At 44.5% G+C, this 23970-nt stretch overlaps 1 protein-coding gene across 1 annotated transcript in view; it reads left to right on the top strand.

The window, feature by feature from the left end:
- Window positions 1-19268, top strand: part of Irag1 (inositol 1,4,5-triphosphate receptor associated 1) — a 69708-nt gene extending 50440 nt beyond the window's left edge. Inside the window, 5 exon segments of the mRNA XM_051192688.1 lie at window positions 236-343; window positions 2772-2836; window positions 9898-10017; window positions 11223-11357; window positions 15957-19268. Of these exon segments, the coding sequence (XP_051048645.1) occupies window positions 236-343; window positions 2772-2836; window positions 9898-10017; window positions 11223-11357; window positions 15957-16200 (672 nt within the window). The 3' untranslated portion in view covers window positions 16201-19268.
- The last annotated feature ends 4702 nt before the right edge of the window (window positions 19269-23970 follow it).

Genomic DNA, 23970 nt, shown 5'->3' with positions numbered 1-23970 from the left:
GAGAATGGGGGTCTCAAAATGTAAAATGGAGATGTATTGAGAGACCACTCATGATCAACAGAAAAGTTGGGTCAACTTTGGTTCACTCTTTCCATGCTGATTCCTAACACAATCACCACCTCCAAACCAAATTATCAACTGAATGTTAAAAACTAGCAAGCCTTTCCAATACCCTCAGAACTATGACTGTTGTTATTCCCAAGACAGGAGGCCTGAATCGCTTCTCTTCCCATAGAACATGCCCCGCCGGAGGGTCAGTGTTGCTGTGGTTCCCAAGTTTAATGCCCTGAACCTTCCTGGCCAAGCCTCCAGCTCATCACCCATCCCCTCCCTACCAGCTCTGGTGAGTATGATGTCGCCTGCTTTCTGTCCTTTTCTACATTTCCCTCATATTCAGATGGGGACAGGGTCAGCAGGAGCAGGAAATTTCCAGCAGAGAATATGGATGGAGGTACACAAAGCAACCCAGTGTAAACCTTGCCACTGTTCTGAGACTCTGTCTCTGGGCTCTCAACCAAAGCCCAGATGGCTCAGGAGGTGTACCTCAAAAGCAGCCACCCCTTTGAACAGAAACCACAATTCTTTAAAGAGGGGATGTTTTAAAAAACAAAACAAACAAATGAAAAAAAACCAAAAGCAAACAACAAAAAACAAGCAAACTTTACAGTGGGTTGTGTCAGCTAGATCTGAAGCAAGGCTCTGACTGCAGAGTCTGGTCCATGAACTTAATCTCATTCTGTTTTAACTCATTGCAGCCTTGTTTATAGTGATGAAACCCTGAGGGTAACCCACTGCTTATCAACAGGAGATTGGCAAGCAAATTGTGGATAGCATCATAAAAAATTCTATAGAATATCACCCATGATTTATTATGAAGAAAAAGCAGTTTCTATGTATAACAAACATATACGTTGGAGTCGATGTATATAATTCTGTTTTGTACTATATATATATATATATATAATTTTCATGTTATATTATGTTATGTTCATTAGTGTTTTGCCTGCATGTATGTCTGTATGTTGGTGTCAGAAGTCTTGGAACTGGAGTTCAGATGGTTGTGAGCTGCCATGTGGGTGCCGAGAATTGAATCCAGGGCCTCTGGAAGGTGAAGCACTCTTAACTGTTGAGCTGTCTCTCCGGACTCCTGTTTTATACTTTTAAAAATGGTGTCTCTGGGTAGAACATAGAAAAAACTATGGAAGAAATCCTTTCAAATTTAATCATTGTTCTAGGTTCATTTCTGTTGTGATAAAATATCCTGACAAAAAGAAGTGAGGGAAGAAAGGGTTTATTTGGCTTACAAGTTCAGGTTATAGTCCATTATTAAGTGTATATCAAGGCAGAAACTCAGCCATTACGTCCACAGACCACAGCTGGGTCTTCCTACACCCACGACAGCCTGGTCCTTCCTGCTTTAGTTGGCAATTCCCCATGGGCATGACCATAGGCCAAGCTCATCTAGACAATCTCTCAATTGGGGCTGTCTTTCTAGGTGACTCTCTGCTGTGGCAAGTTAATAATTAAAAATTAACCATCACAATAATGGTTATTTATGGACATTGATTAAACAGATCACTTTAATTTTCTTCTTTAATTTTTATATTTCTATAGGGTATAAAAAGAAAGGCAGAGGAAAAAAAATGTCTGTTTCATTCTAGATGAAGGCAATTTCTATATATAAGAAAATCTTTTCTATACCTAGGGTCTTTGTGGATCTAGTGGCTTGTTTCTAAAACTTTGAAACATCTTTCTCCAGTGGTTTCTCTAATCGTTGTGCACACTAGCCCAGGGCTACAGAGAGACATTCAGTGTGCAAGAAATCAGCCAAGTCGCTTCAATCTCCACTATACCCATAGCTAGCAAACACTTAAGTTTCTTTTACCTTGTGTTTTGTCTGTGAAATGAACTTAAACTCCAAAATCACTGAAACAAAGAAACCTTAAGGACCTGGAAAGATGGCTCAGCAGTTTAGAACACTGGCTTCTCTTCCAAAGGACCCAAGTTCAATTCCCAGCACCCACATGGTAGCTCGCAACCATCTGTAATTCCAGGCCCAGGATATCTAGTACACTGTTATGGCCTTCACATGCAATGCAAGTTTACAGTGCACAGACATACATTCAGGCAAGCATTCATTGCACATAAAATAAAAAATTTTTAAACTGAAAAATTAATTTAAGAGACTAGAAAAGGTTAGTTAGCAACAGGTCTTTTTAATAGAACTATGGTTTCAGAATGTAAATCTTTAGAAAGTGGTTGACAATGATAACTATTTTTCTTTTTAAATCATAAAGGCTGCATTGAAAACATTCTGATTGTGATCAGATCCCACCCCAAAACGCTGGAACACTTCTGCACTGTTTACCCAAATCTGGGTGATCCTAGTGTAGGCACAGAACTGAAAGTGTATGCTTTAACAATGGCTGCTGCAGCAAAGAGCAGCACAGGGGGCCAGGTAAGCTGTACAGAAATGTCTGCCAGCTTGAGAACATTGTAACACCAGGCATCTGGAACAGCACCTGTGGGAGCAGACCCACATTTGGCAGGAGGTCTAACAGTACTCAGGAAAGTGGACAGGAAAAATGAAGGCTCCCTGTTGGAATGGAGCCTCAGAATGCATATTGCAAAGCAGTGGGGGGGGGGGTGGAGAAGGATGGAGAGAGAAGGGACAGCAACAGGGCAGCCCTCTACAGCATCACTTGAAGCCCAGCAGCCCTGGCTGCTTCCTTCATCATTCATCCTCAGTTCTGGCTCCTGTTTCCATCCAGTCTGAATCGCCCAATGGAAAAGGCAACACATCTGTCCCCCCAGTGCTGCCTGCACTTTTGGAAAAGTAAGTTTCTCTATTTTCCACTTAATATTGGGGATCCTTGGGGGGAAACCCTTTCTTTAATCCTCAACCCAAAAATGAAATAGAAAGAAAATCAAGTTCTAGGAGAAATGAATAGTTCTCTGAGACCCACAAAGATTTTAGATACTTTGTAAAATTCTTGGATCAGGAAGATACTATTGCTGAGGCCAAGTACGTGCTGCCTAAGACCCTCTGAGAGGGAGAAAGCCACCTCATTAGTTGGGGTTCTCTGGGGCTATGGAGACAAAACAAGCTCTAATTCAACAGGGCTTAGATAACGAGTCCAGGGTAGGCTGCTCCAGTGTGGCAGGATGCCAGCTCTCTGTGGCTCCTTTCACTTCGGCCACTTCATTTTGATGCCATCATCAGGCCTGTAGCAAATAGCTGCTAGTCCCCAGAACCCTAGACAAGACTAGAGGAAGATGAATACATTTCTTCCATTTGGGTATGGAATCATTATATGGGTTTAAACTATCCTGGAAAGGGGGAGATGGTCCCCGAAACATGGTGACTTTGGGAAGGGTAAATTGCTTTCTTCCTTTTAAATCTTTCTGTCAAGAGGTGGGAAGGAAGATACATATTGGCTCCAGAGCTGAGGGTCTCCTGGGCCTGGCTCTCCCAGGCACCTATGCAGTTTACAGCCAGAGTGTTAAGGCTGTTCTTCTGCACCTGTGGGGTGGGGGGTGAGATGGGGGAGAGGGAGCTGGGGAAGGGGGAGTGTATATAGCTTAGTTTTTTAACTGTTTTCATTTGCCTCTTGAAAAACATTTGAATCACAGCTGCCACTTCTTCCCTCAGCTGGTGGAGCACAGACCTGGTTTCTTTCTTTGCCTTGAAGCAGCTTTAGTCCATTTTCTGTTGCTGTTACTAGGCCTTGTGTTATCTGAGGGAATGTGACTGCTGGGCCCTCTGTCCATTCAGATATTCCTTACTCTCAGTGTGTGACTGCCAAGTTCTCACTCAAGACCCCTCTGGTTACTATCAATATTTGCCCAGTATTTACCTCCTTTGTTACCTACCAGCATATTTGCCCTTTTCATCATGAGGTGTATCCTCTTCCTTTTTCTCGATTCTTGATCACTCCAGGAAAACTGTCAAGAGATGACAAATTAGTCACCAAACACAAGTATCTAAGTCTACACAATCTTACCACATAGATCCACAATGCCTAACTCATGGCCTCTGAATCTACCTAGAAATGATCACTTAGAGTCTCCGAAGTTCTGTCAGCCTTCACTTTGAGCTCATCAGCCCATTCCAGAGCACTTACATTAAAGTGCTCTAGGTCTACAGACAGACTCAGCCAAGGCAGATCTAGGTTCCAGCTGTTCTTTATAGACTCTCAGAACTAACGTTCAGGCCAGCTGAGAGCTCATGTCAGAATTCAAGATGTCCTCTGCAAGAGAATCTGAGGGACAGCCCCAAATCTTCAGTATCAGTGAGTGAGGATCAGGGATGGTAGCACCTTTCACAGGTTTAGAACCAAGAGCTAAAAGGTCAAAGTGAAACTCAGAGTCAAGCCAGAGGTTCCCAGGATGAGTTTGTAGCTCCCTCCTAGGCTAGTTAGAAATTGTTATCAGTCATGAGTATACTGTGGCTGACTCACCAGCTGGAAATATTTCCAAATAAAGATGACTGCAAAGAGGGGAGGGAGGTCTAAAGGAAGGAGGGACCCCAGAGACTCCAAACAATAGCAGCTCCTTCCCGTGGACTTATACAAGATATTAACTGATTTTTCCTCTAAATGCGCAGACCCAGAAGCATCATAAACTCCCAAGTGGTCAATAATGAAACAATTTTCAAGTGAAAATTAATTCATGTCCTCTCTGTTTATATATAGATGTACCAATTCCTGTTAGCCTAGTCACATTATTGAAGAGAAATAATGTGTTATAATTTATCAGATATTTGCAGTTGTATTGAGCTTTGTGTTAAATGATTCCCCATTTCCTAAGTGTTCTACATAAGGAATGGAACTAGCTAGACATGTGATAGGACGATCAAGTAGCCCATGGCCAGTCCATAGCACAGAGCTGCTGACTGTGCTGTCTGTCCCATGTGAGCTTAAAGAGCTCCCAGTCTTGCTCTTGTAGGCCATTTCATAACAAAACAATATTCAACTGGACACAAGTCTAGAAATGTATAGATTTAAACAAATGGCCAGAGAATAGTTTTTAGTTATTCTTAAAGGTACACATAGGGAGAGCTGTATGCCTGTGGTCTTTTCCTCTTTCCTTCTTTTGACAAGTGCTCGCAGGGTCAGTCCCATGGAATGCTCTCAAGGAGTGCTAGCCTGTGGGAAAATCAGACAGGAAGCAGCCTATTTTTCCATAGTGTGATGAATGTTGTCATAAGGAAGTGCACGTTGCTAAGGGACCAACACATGAGAAAATGTGCCCCTAACCCTGTGTGAGTGTAAGATGGGGTGGGGCTCAGAAAATGTTTCCACTTAGGAATCTGCTTTTAAAGTTAAGCCTAAAGGTTTTATCCTCAACTAGGTGAATAGGAGGTTGACAGCATTCCAAGGTAGTGGTGAATTCAAAGAAAGATGATGGCCATGATGGTAGTGATGACAATTGTTGTTTTTAGTTAAAACTTATTCCTTGTATGCCAGGCACCTTTCCCCCTAATTGCTGTCTGTTCCTTGTTAATTCTGCCAGGGACTTCATAAGGTGGATATATTATTAACATCTCTGTCTGAGGAAGATGATGCCGGGAGATATGCTCCCTGAGCTTACACAGCTAGAAGATGGCCTGGCTCATGCTCTTAACCTCCTAACAGAACAGAGGCCATTCAGAGGAACTACAGAGTAAAGGGTGGGAAAGGGAATTCTTTGCAGGAGGACCCGGTGATCGGATGAGCATGGAGAGCAGGACAGCGGGGTATGAGAGGGTGTGTGCAGGGCCACTCACTAAAGCATCAGCAAAGCCCGGATGTGGGAGTTTTAGGGGATTATTGTTATGGATAGGCCATGAGGCTGATGTGTCACAGTGCAGTGTTAGCTATTGTCTATAAAATCACTGTTTTCTATGCTTTTGAAGCAGCCAGGGTCATTACATTTGAACAGCAAACAATCTATCCCCTTATTGGTTGTATTCTGTAGAAAATTATATCCCAGAATAATTTATCACCCAAGAATTTGGGACTGGATGCAAGGGGATAAGGAAGGCCTCATAGCTGAGATCCTCTGGGATGGGCTTATCAAAAGAAATCACTGAATTGGGATGATTTAGCAACACTGATAAGTCCAAGAGGCAAGATCTGCCCTTTGGAAATGCTTGAAGTCACTTTCAAATGCTGCTCACCAATGTACTGATAACCAGCTTGGCCAACAGTTTACTTTGAACAAACAGAACTCATGTGACTGAGAGCTGAGCACAGTGATAAACACAGCCACAGTTTAATGAATCATTCCAGAAAGAAGGCATGTTGCCACAATCCACCCAGCGATCCCTGGGATGAGCACAGATTGTGCCCAGCTCTGGTCTACTGAGATGAATACAGATTCTCTTATCCCAAGCCAAATTCTAGGTTCTCAGGAAATCCTCATTTACAGATAGGATCTGTTCATTTCACTAGCAGGGGTTAGACAAGTGGCTGTGAAGCTGGAGTAATTAAAGCACTCGAGTCTGCACCAGGCACCTTGCAAACACAGCCCTCACCATGTGCTCATGATCAGAGGGAGGGATGGGCAGGTGGGAGACCATTATGGAGGTGAGGTGACAGATCCACTTTATTTAGCCAGTTGGCCTGGGAGACAGTAGCAAATCAGCAAAAGTCTCACAGGGGAGAAGGATTTGATCTGAATCTTAGGGGTGCACGAGGAGAAAGTTCCAGGTACTTGAAGATATTTAGGGAACTCCAAATTTGGTCTAGAAGCCAGAAAATAACCACAAAACTTACATATTACTATATATGTCCCACTTCCAATCCCAGCATCCTGCTTGATGGTAAACCGAGGGCTTCGAAACCTCTCATACTTGAAGAAGTCTATGGAGCATTGCTGGCTATGGGAATGTGGTGGGGATAGCTTCATTCAGCAGATGCCTTGGGCCTTCCACGCCACTCAAAGGCCCAGAAGAGAACTGAAGCAGGGACCAAGGAAGACAGCTCATCTTTACATGAAGCTAGTGGGCCAAAGTGAGCAATCAACATCAGTAATGAGAATGTAGGCAGGTAGTAAGCTTGTGTTTCTTAGCTGCTGGGAAGGAATGCCCCACAAGGACAGTAGATAGTACAGTTAAAGCATGGGTCAGCATCAACCTGCAACAGGGCCAAATTTGAGCCCTCCCCCACACTAATTATTACTGGAGTTAAGGTCATAGCCCCACCAGCCAATTAAAATGGCCAAATTAATAGTAGAAAGCAGAAAAGATTTATTCAATATGGTTATATTGGGAAGAAAACCAAAGAGATCCAGTGACCCTCTACCCAATACATCTTTATTTTCGACAGTGGGGAGGGTTGGGCTTAAGTAGAGAGCCAGACATAAGCATAAGTAGATAGTTCTGGTCAAGGTGTGGTCCCTCCCATCCTTGGCCCCACCCGCACACTCTAAGCTCCAGTCTGTCCTGCAAGTTGATCTGGCAAGCTACAAGGCTCTTTTTGGGAGACAAATTTCCCCTCTAGTTGGCCTCGGCTTCTACTGGCATGAGATTCCTGAAGAGATCTCAATTTCTTAGGGTACATTGTTCTGATAGTCTGTTAGCTAAGGGGAGGCCACAGGTGTCTTTTCCATTAGGATATCCTCATTGCTGCCAGGCAAGGGGGTTACAAGATTTCAAAGCCTCAGGCTACTATTTAAGGTTTCTGAGCCTGGAGTGTTGGGGTTTGAACCAGGTCCATCTCAGGTACGTTCTCTTCATATTTGTTTAGCTTTAAGGACCCTCTAAATGTGGGCAGCTATGGAAAAAAGAAAGTAAAAGTGTGGTGACCATATTTCCCTCCTAATATATAAATACACTTCGTGAGATAATGGCTGTCCCCACCCTTGACTCTAGTTGTGTTTTTCTTCGCTTGCTCCAGTCATTGGACAAATAGGAAAGTGCACATTAGGCTAAGGTCATTGGGAAGGGAGTGGAGAGTATAATTTGCAGGAGGAACAATGTTATGAATAGCTGGTATTTTTAGAGCATTCTCTTTCTTGCTCACAATGGGGTTTGGTTTTTAACCTAATGAAAACATATTTTTAAGGTCTGAGGGAAAGCTACCACATAGGAAATGGATGCTAAGAGTAGGGAGCAAGCTGAAGGTTTGGACTCTGTCTAAGGAAAAGCAGCGGTGACCCCCTAGCTTCCTACTAAAAGGTTCAGCCTGGAGTGGTCTTGTTTCTGGGCTCCTCCATGATGTCACCACTCCCAGTCAGATTAGGGGCACCAAGGTGGCTGCAGAATCCATCATATTAGGTTGCCAGGTTGCTTCCTTTGAAGTTGTGGTGCACTCATACATTTGAAGGGCTCCAAGCACTCCCAGCCATCCTGAGGTGATGCATTAGTGAGCCTGTTTTTCTACTTTCCCACATGATGCTTGTACTTTCTGCTGCTTCTCAGCCTTCTCAGATCCTCTGCTCTCACTCTCAGTAAAAGACCTGGCCTTGTTCTTACAAAGAGCTTTGCCTTTTGGGTAGGAGCCTGCTCATCTTTGTTCATCAGGACCCCAACTCATTGTCCTTCTCTTCTACTATTTGTCCAATCAAGGAGAGCTTTCTCTTACTTTTTAAGGGTTCCTTTAGTCAAAGGTGCTGTCCCTTTGGCCATCTTCTCTCATCGCCTCCACTGGGCCCTTTCTACCTGTGTCTGAATATGCTTGCAGCCCTTGGCCCATGTATTCAGCTGAGCAGTCCTGCCAGTGCACTCCCTGTTCCCCTTCCCAGCCCAATCATGGCTGTGCCTTTCTCACTTCCCCTTCCTTGACAAGCTTAGTCATCATTACCTCAAGGCTCCATGTGACCCTTGTATTATCAAATCCCACCAGGTACACAAACTTTCAGAAGGCACAGTAAAATACAGTGAGCCCTTTCTCCCTGCCTCTCAAGCCTCCACCTGCTTCTGGATTGCACCTACTTCTCTGTTTCTCTGTCTTTTCATCCTTGTCTTCCTCCTCCACAGGTGAGTCTGAAGGTAGCTGGGGCTTGGTCCTGAGATCTCTGCCCTTCTTTCCTCATGATCTATCCTTAGGCCATCATCCATCCTTTATATTCTTACAACATCAAGTGATCACTTGGGCATCCTCAGCTGACCACCCAACATTTCTTCTTGGACACCTCATGAGCATGACAGTTTATTCTGCTCAAAATTTAGCTCCTGCTCAGGTCTTCCAGCATCCATTGCATCTCCAAGTCTATAAATCCCCATCCTCGCCTCAGATGATCTTTGTATGCATATCTCATCTTTGAGGCTAGGGTTCTGTTTCAGCACCTCAGAGAGGCCTTTTATTTTTATTTTTTTAACTATTCACCCTCTTTTAACTACTCACCCTCTCCTTTTCATTTTCTGTCACTGAATAGTTCTTTTTGCAAATATTATAATTCATAATTAATATGACTGCTTTTTCTTTCTACAAAACGCTACATCAACAAAAAAAGAGGTTTATCTTTTGCTCTTCACAATTCCACACTGCCTTGTATGTATAACATTATCACACTCAATGCCCAGTTGAAAGAATAAATGAAAGTCATAGACACAGGCTGTGAGAAAGGAAGGAACTAGGACTCTTCAGTCGCCTCTTCATGGCAGGGGTCTGCTGTCTGTGACACTTGCCTGTCCACTCACAGCACTTCCTAAAATAAGAATAAAGTTGGATGTGGCTAAGGGATTGGGCTAAGGGAGCTGTTGTAGTATCTGCCTCCTCAGTGGGCTGGGGAAGAATCATGGAGCAGGTCTTTATAAAATCTTGTCTCAAGGTAGATATTTAAAAACTCCAAAGCCAGTGAAGGAGCCCGAGTTCCCTCTTTGAATCAGAAACCAGGCCAAAAACACGGTTCTGTCTGTAGACGTGCAATTTCTCCGTGCAATGATGCCCTGTACTTCCCTCCTCTCACTAGTGGAAAGACAAATGCAGAGGCTGACTGTGAAGCTTGTGCCCCCGTGCCACTCCCAAGCTGCCTGGAGGACACGAGCCAGGAGACCAAGGCCAGGGCAGAGGAAGAAGCCTACAACAAAGGGTGAGTCAGACCATGCCACCTTGCAAGGGGGCCTGGCAGGTCTCAGAAGGGAGCTTCCCACACTCTGGCTTGCTTCTGAGGAGTTTGGGGGAGGCAATCAATGGGCCCAGAGCCCAGTGCCTCGTCTCAAACTTACACAGTTCTGCCTGCCTATGCCTCCTGAGTGCTCAGACTAAAGGCATATCACTACCCTGGGCTACGCAAAGCCTCTTTAGTCAAGAAAGCAGGACACAGGATGTACTTAGACAATGGCTAATCAGAGCTCCTCCCTCCTGCCCTTACCCCACCATTTTCACCCTTGCCGATCTCTAAATGAGCTACATTAGCAATCGGAGCCTGCTCAATCATGGGAGAGAGAGAGCACTGCAAGGCCCAGGACTCAAGATAGAAACCCACTTTCCCCAAGATAGAAATTCACAGTGTCCCATGGCTCCTGAGGGAGGTTCAGTTTACCATGGGCACAGAACCCCATGATATGTGTGTGGCAGTCACCCAGTGGTGGGTGGGGTCATCCTAGCCAAAATAATGAATAATGAAGTTAGACACCTGGCTGTCAGACAAGTGAGCAGATCTGTTCTTCCTTCCGTCCTTCCTTCCTTCCTTCCTTCCTTCCTTTCTTCCTTCTTTGTTGTTTTTCTGTTGTTTTTTGAGATGTGTTTTCTCTGTGTAGCCCTGGCTGTCCTGAAACTAGCTCTGTGAGTTCTGGCCTCAAACTCACAGAGATCCACCTGCCTCTTCTACCTCTTGAGTGCTGGGACTAAAGGTGTGTCACCACTGCAGGGCTTCACAGGAGGGGGGGCAGACATTTCTGAAACACACCCCAGCACCCTGAGATGAAGGTCCCCCTAAAGTTAAAGCTCTTGGGTTCCACAGGGGAAAGTGCACTCCTATCTCTGGGGAATGTTTTGTAGGATAACAACCAGCAGTAGACCTTGTCCCACATTTTTTCCCCAGTCAGTTTGTCACACTGTCACATAAACAGGAAGGATGGCTGAGGAGTGAGGGGAAATGGTACTGACACGAGTCGTATTGGGTTCAGCAGAGCTTCCCAGCTTTTTCCTGTTGTATGGAGCTACAGGAAGTGCGCAATGACTGGAGGTTCTTCAGTCCCCTCCCCCAGCCCACCCCCACCCCGACCCCTCCAGGGTCTCAAGCAAGCAAGAATACCCCACCCCCAGACTCAGCTGTTCCTTGCTGCTCTCCAGATACCAGGAAGTGGTAAAGAAGACCGAAGAACTTCAAGACCTGAAGGAGGAGGAGGAAGAACAGAAGACAGAGAGTCCTGAGGAGCCAGTGGAGTTAGAAGAGACTGAGGAGGAAGCGAAGCCTCAGAGAAGCAGGTTGGAAGCCTACACTTGGAGCCCAAATGGGTTTCAAGTCACTTAAACTGTTGAATTGCACAAATGGATGGAAATGCCTTTCCCAGATGGCAGTAGGTCTGGGGCCCAAGTTATTGGCCAGCAAACTCAAGAAGGCACTAACTGGAGAAAATTAAGCTAGAAATGGCACATTTGCCAATGCTGAAGGGTCAAAGGTCATGAGCGGGACAGAAAGCCATTACTTGGCTCTTAGGAGCTGAGAAAGGGAGAGGGACTTTTAGTGGACTCTCAGACAAGCGGTGGTCAGGCGATTCCACAGCCACAACCACAGCTGAGTTCAGATCAAAGGAGCTGGTCTGAATTCCTAGAGAGGGTGTGGACAAAAACAAGCGCAGTAGAGGGAAGCAGAGGGAACATGGGAGGCAGGGAGCTGTAGCTCAGTAGCCAAGTCCAGTCTCTAACAGGTTCCTGCTATGTTGACCAGACACTCGCATTTGCACAGTCTCTTCACTTTAGGTTGGAAATAAAATCTTTTCTGTTTCAAGATATCTGCTTCTAAGGAGTGGAAGAGGGGATGGAACACAGAGAAAGAGTCTGTATCCCATGACTTGTTCCACGACAGCTGTAGGTCTCACTTTACCCTACAGAACAGTAAATTAAAAACAAAACAGAATTGGCACTAGTGTTTGAACCCAGGACCTTGCAAATAGTAGGCAAGCACTCTTCTGTTGAGATACATCCCAGACCAACAATAAAAGAAATAACCTTGTCTAGTTGTAGGGTATTCCATATGATAAAGTCACAATGCTATAGGACAGGTCTATCCCACATAGGAATATGTTTAAGGACAGAATAAACTATCCCTAAGAATCAATATAAGGAACAGATCAACAGCCTAGATTTAAAAAAAAAAAAAAAAGCCTCAATTTCATATATTCTGCCCAACGATTTCCATTAGTACATCAAAACCATAAGTCTTGTTTTGCTTTGTTTTGTTTTGTTTTTCAAATGTAGTTATAACAATCTTGGAACACTTCACTGAAATCTTCTTTTAGGTACCCTAAACCATCCTGGGGTCCAGAACATCTCCAGACCAAACCATTAGCTTATGATCACCTGCCCCTGATCCCTGACACAGTGTCTGTAATCTGAGCCTCCAGCTGCCAAGCTCCAGAATCCACTCACATGTAATGAATAAGGTAGTAAGTGAAGATTAGAAAGATGATAACTATATTTCCAAGCCTGTAGATGCCATCAACAGAGCCCAGTGGTGGAAGATGCCATCAACAGAGCCCAGTGGTGGAAGATGCCACCAGCAGGAGGGGACTCAGCCTGGGTCAACCCCATTGTCAAGGAAAGAGCATTCTCAGAGTGCCAGGGGAAATGCTTCCTGGAGGTGAACATGCCTGTGCCAGTTACACCACCCTCTCTGTTGAAAGGACCTTGAGTTTAATCATGGAAGCACAACCCTGACTCTAAGCAATTGCATCGGTCCTCCTTACATCTCACCTTCCTCTTGTGGGTCATCTGCATTTATTTTGCAGACCACCAGGCTCCCTTTGTCAAGTCCAAGCCTGGACACAAGCCCTTCCTTTGGCACCTTGAATTCATCTAAGACAGGCTAGAATTTCCAACACTTCCACACACAGAAAAAGAACGAAAGAGAAATGAACTGAGCAAGCATGTGATTATAAACATCCTGGCTTACAAAGCACAGGCCTTATCTAGCTAACTCCATCTCTGGCAGTTGGCAGCTCCCTCCTGTCTCATGAAAAGTCCGGGGAAGCAAGGTTTTGCCTGGTCCTTTTCTGCCCACCTTGTGAGCAATTCTGGACAATGGCTGCTTGCTGCACCTGAACCTTTAGAGGCCTCATTCAGATTTCCATCCTTCATGCCTGATTAGCGTTGTTTAGGTTCTGAGGAGATAACTTCCTCGGCTGACTGATACCAAACCTGAGCAGGACCCTCCAAAGGGTCCTTAGCCTTCAGCACAGGGGTACATCTTCACTTTCTTAGGCTCAGCCCATCTTCTCAGGATTTTTATCTGAACTTCTCAGGATGTTAAACTGAACATCCACTGGGCAAAGTCCCTCTCTCACCCATAACCCAAGCCAGACTGGTCTCAAGAGCCATCATGCTTAATGCCAGAAGATGCTCAGCCCACTGTGGAGTTCCTTAGAACCAGAGTTGCTTGCAGGAACCTTCACTTGAATATGAGTACCCTGTGAAATGTTGGCACCTCACTAGCAAGCAAAGTTCGATGTTATCAAAAATTCCACGGGCTAGAAAAATCGCTCAGCTATTAAGAACACTTGCTACTCAATCATGAGGACCATAGTTTGGATTCCAGCACTCAAATAGCAAGCCAGTCATCCCATGGACACTTTGTAACCCCAGCTCCAAGAGTGGCAGAGACAAGAGGATCTCTGCAGCTGGCTGGCTTCTAGCAAACTACCTGAGCAAATGTGAGCTCCAGATTCAAGGAGAGACCCCATCCTCACAGGTCTTCCTGCTTCCATGTGCACCCATAGGTGTGTACACTCATGTACTCATGCCTGTGTGTATCTGCATTCGCGCGCACACACACACACACACAGAGAGAGAGAGAGGGAGAGAGAGAGAATTTTATGCCCTGTTTCATACATTTTTAAACAACACTGGGGCTGGAGAGATGACCCAGGGGTTTTGAGTACTTGTTGCTCTTGCAGAGGACCTAGATTTAGTTCCCAGCATACACATCACGGCACACAAATATCCTAACTCCATTTCCAGGGATCTGATGCCTTTTTCTCACCTTTATAGGAACCAGACATGCACATGGTGCACACACTTACATGCAGGCAAAACACTCATACACACAAATTTAATAAATCAAAAAAATTAAATTAAAAAGCATTGAACTAAGTAAGCCCAGCAACTAGCTCCTTATTTGGTTTCAACATCAAACTCTAAGTCTTGTAAGTTTCTTCTCTCTTATATGTAATGAACTAGTATATTTGTGCTGAGCAACCGACACCTTCTTAATGTGGTCTGTAGCATCATTATGTAACACAGCTGAGATCCACAATATGTACCAGAAAACCGGCTCTTTTTTCTCACCACTGGCTCAGATGTACTCAACAGGCTTGAGTAATAGTTAAGCAGGTGCCTTTACTTTTCCAATAATGCTCCAAGAACAGAAGCTTTAGCATCAAAAATTGACCCAAAGAAATTCTATTTCTAGCTTAATTTTGTTTCTAGTTTCTCTTATAGTCTAAAAACTGGGGTGACCACTTAAGGATCATGTACCCAGATCTTGACTGCCTCTTCTGTAGACTGAGGATGGATTAAGGGGCTGGAAAGATGGCTTGGCAATGAAGAGAATATTCTGCTCTTGTAGAGGACCTGAATCCACAACCTCCTGTAAATCCAGTTCCAGAGGATCTGATGCCTCTGGCCTCCACAGACACCTGCGCACTAGTGGGCATACTCCCTGTTCCTGACACATAATTAAAAAGAAAATCTATAAGTGCATATTTAGAGTGAGCTTCATCCCACACCCACAGCCTGTTTGGGAGCACAAAAGTAAAGATCACAAAAATACACAAAAAGTTATTTCTTTTTGGATTCCAGCTACATCACACTAGGTAGGATCTAAAGATAAATAGGGCTAAAAGGAAGGAAGCTTGTTTTTCCAATCTCTCCCTTCCCAATAGTTGCATAAATAACCAATGACTTTCCTTAGAAGCAAAAGTACTAAGCTGTCATGAAATAGCTTGTACAGCTGAAATTGATCCATTTCCAAGTTATATAATGACTTATACAGCTGAAATTGCTTGCTGGGTTCCCACACAGACATGGGACCAGATGCTATCCCCTGTGGCCATGGCATCCTAGGCAAGCATTTCAACGAGCTGGCCCCTTTCTTAGAAAGCGCAACCCATCTACTTCCCACCAACTCTCTATCAAGGTTCCATCTTCCTGAGCAGTTGACCTGAGCACTACAGTGTCTTTGTGAGCCATGTGGTCTACAGGAAGCCCTCAGTCACTCTCCCCACCTCTTTGGTCTGGTAACCCTCAGTAATCTTGCTTTGCAAATCACAGAGTTGGAATCGGACACAGAAGAAAATTTTAGCTTGCTTAAAGTGCACAGGATACCTCCAAAAACCTCTAGGATGGGACTCTGATCAAATGTCTTTTTTACTAAACTGAAGAGAGAGAGCACATGGGCTGAGAGGAAGTTGGGAAATAAACAAGAGGGAATGTGGTAAAAGTGGAGGAGAGAGATGCAGAGGAGAGAGAGACAAAGAGGAAGGGAGAGAACAGTTTGGAAAGAGTGGAGAGAAAAGGAAGGACAAAGTGGAGGATGGGTATAATGAAGTTGACAAACATCTGCATGAGCCTCCCACCGTATGGACCAGTGGCATCAGAATCACTCGGGGACTCTTAGATCTAACTGGGACCCTCATTCAGAAGGCCTGGGATATTTTGAATATGATCTGCCAGGTGATTCTCTGCATATTGAGCTTAAGAACCTTTGCCTTAGACAGCATAGAAGGTATCCCCAGACAGAGAAGTGTGGGTCTGGGCATCAGATATAAGCTCAATATACTGATCTCTCTATCTATATTTCATCGACAGCAAACTTGAAGAACTGGTCCACTTCCTACAAGTCATGTATCCCAAACTGTGTCAACACTGGCAAGTGATCTGGATGATGGCTGCAGTAATGCTGGTCTTGAGTGTTGTGCTTGGGCTCTACAGCTCCTATAATGCCTGTACAGAGCAGCCTGATGGGCCCCCTGGGAGGTCCACCTGCTCAGCAGCCCAGCGGGACTCCTGGTGGAGCTCAGGACTCCAGCAAGAGCAGCCAGCAGAGCAGTAGGGCACCGGACTCGTTAGCTATGCCCTGCTCTAGTACATTCACAACACCCTGCCCCCAAGTTGAGTGTGCCAGGCCCATGTGTGCACATGTGGTCACCCATCCCATCGGGGTACAAGGAGGCTTTGTCTTCACCCCCAGCGCCTCCATGGAAGCTACTCATACACAGTAACCTGATACTTTGAGGAGATCAGCAAATCTGGCTCAGGAAAGTGTCTAGTGGACAAAGAAGTGACTTTCACCAAGGACCCTGGCCCACGGGAAGAGTTCTGCCCCTGGCTCAGGTGGATTGGGAAAACCAAACCCCCTTCATTCAGGGGGCAGTGAGAAGCCTGTTCTCCACGCCCCCTTTCCTCCCTATGTTTCATAATCAGGAAGAATTGTACTTAATGGCCAGTACTGACCATAAGGATCAGACCTGGGACTTGGAGTCACAGCGTGGATGTCTTCCCACTTCCTATGACCAATCTTTAGCCTTCTCTCTCCCCTTCAGAATCACCATTTCTTGCTGGAGTGGGAAAGCTTGCTCACAAAAGTACACAGGCTAAAAGTAGCCCCATGCTCGAAGGGAAACAGGAAGACGTGAGTTAATATATAACTTATCTTTATACATATGGACAGAACACACAACATGTTTGTGCACAGACACCCACTCTCTGGAAGCGTGCTCTGCTCATTGGTATCCATGTTGTGTCAACCAATTGGTTTTCACTAGGTATGGAATAGTAGTCACTAGCATCAGTACAGGGAGCCCTCCACACCTCTGAAGATGTTTGAATACCCTAAGAAATCATGTCTTCATTGCACTTCAGATGCCAGTTTGGAGCTGCACAGTTTGTTCCCTGCTTATGTGCTGCATTTGAAAGTGATCCTACACAGTTAACCCACCCCTTGGGTAAGAAAAGGTGTGCCTTCCACTCCAGACTCTCACTCTGCCTTGCGCCTCAGGGCTGCCATTCTCATGTAATTCCTGCCCAAATGTGTCCTTCCCAGGACCTGTTCGGCATCAAACCGAAGGAGCTCATCCTGCCTGCAGTATGGCATCTCTCACACTGTTCAGCTGTTATCTTCATCCAGCTCTCATCAGTTGGAGATGGGTCGTCTGTTGTGGGGTGCTTTTCTGTTTCATTGTTTTTGTTGCTAACACTCAAGTAGAACTTAATGTGAGCCAGAAGTGTCTCAGTGTTATATTGGTAGTAATTCATTTAGTCCTCAAGAAAAACAAAATCTGAAATTGTATTTCTCTCTCTATGTCAAATAAGGAAACAGAAGCATAAATGATGCAAAAGTATGCACATACAGAGCAATCTCACACACACACACACACACACAGAGAGAGAGAGAGAGAGAGAGAGAGAGAGAGAGAGAGAGAGAGAGAACTTGTCAAGCATGTATAGCTAGTAAGTAAATCATTCATACTAGAGTGGTCTGGCTCCAGGGACTGTACTACTTACTGACTCTTCTCTGGTCTCCCAGCTGAGTGCCTTCCAGGCCCTTCAGCTGATCCAAACCAGCCATGGTTCTCAAATGAAATCACTCCTCCCACTGTACTTCAATCCATAAGCATCTCTCTCCTGCCATTGTCCTCTTCTCACCACTCTTGAAGACCAAGCACAAACGCTACCCTTCTCTACAGGCCTCAGTGACCTTCTTCCCATTCTTACCGCATCATGGGTGGTGCCCCACTTAGTGCTTCCTGCACTTGTTAAATTTCAATCATTGACCTGTACCTACTGTCTAACCCATTTATGCATCTGTCTGCCTGTTCATTTTCCTTAAATACTATGTCTTACCATCTCTTGGGTAGATACCTAACATGGCAAACACTTTGGAGAGAATCATTTAATGTTGCTTAAAAGAATAAGTGATCATTCAAGGTGGAGAGTAGCCTAGAACATGACATTTTGAGGTTTACAAATACCATCACCCCCAGGACCATTCCTATCTCCATGAGAAACCTGTCATGATTTATTCCTAACTTCAGCTTACTTCTATCTTTACTTACTCTGAGAAAGCAAGAATGAAACCAGACTACAGAAATCCCATTCCCAAGTTCAAGTACAAGACTCCATGCAATCTCTCCTTTTAGAGAGACATGCCCCCACCACAACTCACCCAGACTAGGCCTCACTTGAAAACACTGGTTTTGAAGGGGCATCCTTTAGAGGATAGAACATGACAAAGTGAGGAGCCCAAGGATGTGCCATTAAAGGTAACGAGGTTCAGAGTGAGGCAATGGGATTTTGCAGACGTAGGTAGATGGCTTACCTGGTATCTTTCATAGGACTAGATGCAGCCAAAGGAGATTTAACTAGTAAGCATCATATAGCCAAACACAGGGTGTAGATGAAATGCAGAGGGAACAGCCACTAGCATTCTAGGAGGTCAATGTCTAATCTCAGCCCACTCCACACCAAAAGAAGTTCCAACTTGAGTGACCCCATCATCCATTTGGCCACAGATTCCCACCTGTGTTCTAGGTGAGACAAAGTCAAGAAGAGCATGTGTATACTGCATCAGCATCACCACTGGCCTCTGAAGCCTGCAGGAGTCCTTGAGCCTAGACCAGCAACCACAATAGTCCAGATGTAAGGGCGGTTGAGACATAGCCATATTTAGGACTAAAAACATACGTGTTGATCCACTTTTTCAGGAAAACAAGGATAACGTGAAGCAGTTACAGCTGCTGCCTCACATGCCCAGTGATTTGGAAGCCAGCCTTGTGTTTCCAGACATAACAGTAAAATTAAATAGAAGTTCCCATTCTAGATGCCTCTGAAACCTGGCATTTCTGCTTAGCCTTGTGAGTCTGGTTGCCAGCCTTCTATTGCAGAGGGATGTGTTTGCATCACCACTGATTCACTTCCTAAAAAGAGCCTCACTCTCTAGCCACCATGAAGTCTGTTTCCTTTGTACAACCTGGAAGAGGGAATAGCAAGGGAGACCCTGGACTTACCTATCACTGGCTGTCAATCCCTAATGTTAAGCCTCACACAGGTAGGTGTGCTAGTGTTGAACCATAGAATGTCATGTAGCTTGAGTTTGAAAATAAACGCACATTTCCAAACCTTTGGCAGAAGTCAAATGCTTCTTTGTTATGTGGAGCTGAACCCTAATCTTTTTCCAGTGCTGAATTAGATCCACAGAGATCTGTAGACCTGAACTTCTCTCAGGAAACACAATCAGGACCTAATCTGGAAAGATTAGATCTTTCTCCAGAAATGTTTGTGTTCTCCCCCCCCCCCCATGGCTAAAATACCCTGGCAAAAACAACCTAATGGGGAAAGGGTTTTCTTTGGCTCACAATTCAAGGGTAGAGCGTGTTACGGCAGGGAATTTTTGGTAGTGGGAGCTAGAGGCAGCTGATCACCCTGTAGCTGCAGTCAGGAACTAGAGTGGTGAATGTACTCAGCTCACTTTCTCCTTTTCATACAGTCCAGGAACTCATCCTAGTGAATGGTGCCCCCCATAGTGGGCAGGTCTTGCCACCACAATTGGTCTAATCTAGATCATCCACTAGTTGGCATGCCTATAGGATCACCTCCTAGAGTCTAGGACCTAGATGATTCTAGATTTGATAAAATTGACAATGGCCATCCTCCAACTTTTGAATATGAGATACAACTCTTGTTCATATGTTACATTTTATGGGACTGTTAGTCTTAAGATAGAGTATCCAGTCCTTCATCAGTCAGTTCTCTGCTTCCACCATGTAAGTCTTGGGGATCTAACGAGGGCATTAGGCTCAGTGAGGCACACTTTTACTCACAGAGTCATTTCAACAGTCCCCTGGGCCTTGGTTGTTTTTGTTTGTTTGTTTGTTTTAAAACCAGTTCTTATTTTGTAGCCCAAGCTGGCCTTGAACTCATGATCCTACTGCCTACATCTTATGACTGATTGGATTACAGTCATGAACCCCCATATTCAACTTAAGAAAAAGTTCATTTGGTTCACAGTGCTGGAGAGTCAAGGTCATGATGCCTTCGCCAGTTCAGTTCTAGTGAAGGGCAAATGGTAGTGACAGGTGTGGATGTTGGAGCAAGCAGTCATGTGTCAAAAGACGAGAAGCCGAGTAAAAAGGGGTGGCCAGGCCAGGCTTGTTCCTTATATAACAGCCCTCTCCCAAGAGTTCCCAAAGGAACTGCACAAGGAAAACTTCCCACTAACCCCTCTTCCTAATATGGTACCACCCAGAGACCAACCATTTAACTACAATAGTGACACTCAAACTGCATCCCATCCACAGCAATGATCTTCATCATGCCATTTCTCTGGCATGCCTGAACTACGTTAGCCTGGTGATTGCTGTGACTTCCATCTTTCTCCTTGACAAGTGGGGACTTTCATTGAGATCATCCAGATCCTGCCTCATCAGCACATTGGGGAGTGGTACACACCCCTTTATACTCATAGGTTCAAGTCCACAAATTGTCTGGCTATACCTGACTGGTGTACTGGGCATGTGGTGGTCTGAATGAGAATGGCCTCCACAAACTCATCTATTTGAATTCTTGGTCCCCAGTTTGGTGGAACTGTTTGGGGGGGGACTAGAAGGTGTGGCCTCAGTGGTGGAGGTGTGCCAATGAGGGCAAGCTTTGAGGTTTCAAAAATTCCAAGCCTTTCCAGTTAGCTCTCCCTGCCTCATGCCTGTGGATCAGGATGTAAACCCCTTGGCTACTGCTCCAGCTACCAAGCTCCCGCCATGGTGGTCATGGACTCACCATCTCAAACTATAACCGTTCATTAAATATTTTCTTTTATAAGTTGCCTTGGTTGTGACTTTTCATAGAAATTGAAAATTAACTAAGGCAGGGCATAACTCTGAGATCAAGGACTCTGTGCAGGGTAGGACCTTGAGTGGCCTCCCTTGAGAAGAGCATAATGGTCTGCAAAAGGGAGAAATAGTGAGCCCAATATTGGGTGACCAGGCAGAGACACTCAAGCACTTTTTACTCTTGGGTGCATAGCTGAATTAAAACACCTTAATCAGGTTAGGTGTGAACACATGACTAAGTACTGATTACTCAACTGTAAACAGGAGTGATACATGTCAGGCTTGGCCTCAAAAGCAATCTTCAGCACCATTATCTACATTTGCTGGTTCACTGTGAAGATCTAGGAAGAGAACTCAGATATTAGAAGACAGGAGTGTCACGGGAGTCAGGTAGAAGCAGTCTCTATCTTTGAATAAACTGTGCTGTACTCAATATACACACCCACTATTACTCCCATCACCACCTGTCAGTCATTGGAATATCACATAGACCTTTCAAGTAAGTCATTGAGTCGCATGGTTGTTGGTTGCAGTAGTTGGACTAGACTACAATGACTAATAATTTGCCTACCTTTATATTTTTTGAGACAGGGTTTCTCTGTGTAGCCCTGGCTGTCCTGGAACTCACTCTGTTACCAGGCTGGCCACGAATTCAGAGATCTTCCTGCCTCTGTCTCCTGAGTGCTAGGATTAAAGGTGTATACCACCACCACCACCCACCTATACATTTCTTAAAAATAATCCTTATAATATTTGGTACCATAGAACTACTGTTATTTTTAAGTTCTTGTGACTCTGTCCTTTGACAAGCAGTGAAACCGAGGCCCAAGGACACATGGATTATTACTGTTAGTAAGATTTAAACTCAAATGCGAACATTGTCCTCGGCCCAGTATTCTGGATTGTACAGTATTTCTGTGCTGCCACTTTACAAAACCTCCATTCTATTTACATTGTAATTGTATATGTTGAATTTAAAAGATAACTAAAAAGCTTCTTCATATCAAAGCCCAGGATCTCTGAGTTATTCTCAGTCTTTGACATCAGGTCCAGCTATGGTACTTTGTGGTCCGGTGACCTGTGAACTTTTGCTCCTGGTTTTAATAACCCTGGCGTGTATATTCCATGTTTGCTGCTGTCCTTTGGAAATTAATGGATAATCCCTTCATTTAAGTTTACAAATTTCTAATTGTACAAACTTCTCTCGTTTTTGGTTCTCTTTGGTGATAGCATGAGCTGTTATTTAGCAAAGCACAGAAGGTTGCTCTTTCTCATCCTGAACATCCTCAGAAATTGTAAAGCCACGTTCTTCTATCGTCTGTGCTTCAGCTCCTGCCTCCAGGTTCTTGCTCCGAGTTCCTGCCATGACTTCCCCCAGTGGGAATGTAAGATGAAATAAATGCTTTCTTCAATGTGCTGTCTTTTCTCAGAAAAGGAAGAGGAAACTAGAATAGTTCTTTCTTTGCAACAAGGCTTACTGCACAGAGAGGCTTAGAAGCTGGTACTGAGATATTCTAACTCTGGGAGGCAGTGAATTCTAATCAAGCTGCCACTCATCCACCTTGGGGAGAGAAGCTCCTTTTTTAGGCAGGGATGGTGAGCACAGAGGCTTGTAGCAGGCTCCTAATTCTGAGTGCTCAGACCTGGATGGAACATTATGCCATTCCTCACCCCACCCCCACCCCACCCAGGACTGACTCAGATGGGGAATACAGGTAGAAGAGGGTGAAGTGCTGTCTCCGGGGCATAATGTGCACAGCAGCTGCGGTCACTTGGACAGGATTGAGACCATGCTCTTTCCATCACAGCCAGGGACGGACAGTGCTCATGAGCAGCTATTGGCAGTTACTGGCTGCCAGAGAAGAAATCATCTTTTTTCTTCAGGAATGGAGCCTCTAAGATGCCCATGATACAGGAAACAACCCCACATCCATGCACAGATAAACAATCTTAATTAAACTTAGAGGTTATAGGGAAAAGGCAGTGCAGGATGGGAACTTGCTGAGAAGAGGGAGTTGGGAAAGAGTAGGAGGAGATAAAAAGAGAGGGCAATGGTGAATATGATCAAAATACATTATTATATACATGTATAAAATTGTCAATTTCTAAATAATAAAAAAAAAGTCCAGGCCAGCTTTGGCTACATAGTAAGAACCACCTGTCTTAAAAATAATATTCTATTTATTCCCAGTCATATTCTAACAGTGGCTAAATTTTTCTCTCACCCAAGTCATTAACAAATTGAAAGCTCACTGCTTAGCCCAAGTACAATCATTCAGACTCTCTTCATCCAGGAATTCCCTGGCTGTCTATTTGTTTATGAAAGTGTATTCTGACTTCTCCTAAATTATTTCTCACATGCTTTACCTTCTACAGTTGATTTTTCTTGTCCTGCCATCCTCTCTCCTTTCTGATAATGTATTCTTTCTAACATGGTGCTAAGCATTAAAACAAATACAAAAGGACACAATTCCTTCCTCTCTCAGGCACTACAGGGCTAGCATCACACGTGTTTATGCAGTACCCAGGGCTTGTGCACAAATAAGTAACATGTTTACATTGGAGATATTCAGGGGCTATTTCCCTGATCTCTTAGAAGCTCTCAGTGTTTGTGAAGAACAGATTTTCATTGCTGGTATTTTCTGCACATATGTCTAACTCTGTTACCAGTACCAATTATGTAGAATTAGTTATCCTTGTGATTGCATGTGTTAAACAGGTAACACTCAGTCTGGAGATATGGCTAAGCATTTAAAAATAAATTCTGTTTTTGCAGAGGACCTGAGTTCAGTTCCCAGCACCATGCTGGATGGTTCATCTTGCTTGTAACTCCAATTCCTTGGAATCTGACACCCTCTTTTGACCTTCCTGAATCCCTGCACTGGTGTGCACATACACAAATATGAACATACATATGCATTAATTTAAAACTAGTAAAAATAAATCTTTGAAAGACAATACCATGCCCATAATAGACACTTATTAGACACTTATTTTGG

This window comes from Phodopus roborovskii, unplaced genomic scaffold, assembly GCF_943737965.1.
Source record: "Phodopus roborovskii unplaced genomic scaffold, PHOROB, whole genome shotgun sequence".
NCBI lineage: Eukaryota > Metazoa > Chordata > Mammalia > Rodentia > Cricetidae > Phodopus > Phodopus roborovskii.
Note: the sequence above shows the minus strand (reverse complement) of the source record. Positions and strands in the feature narration are given on the sequence as shown.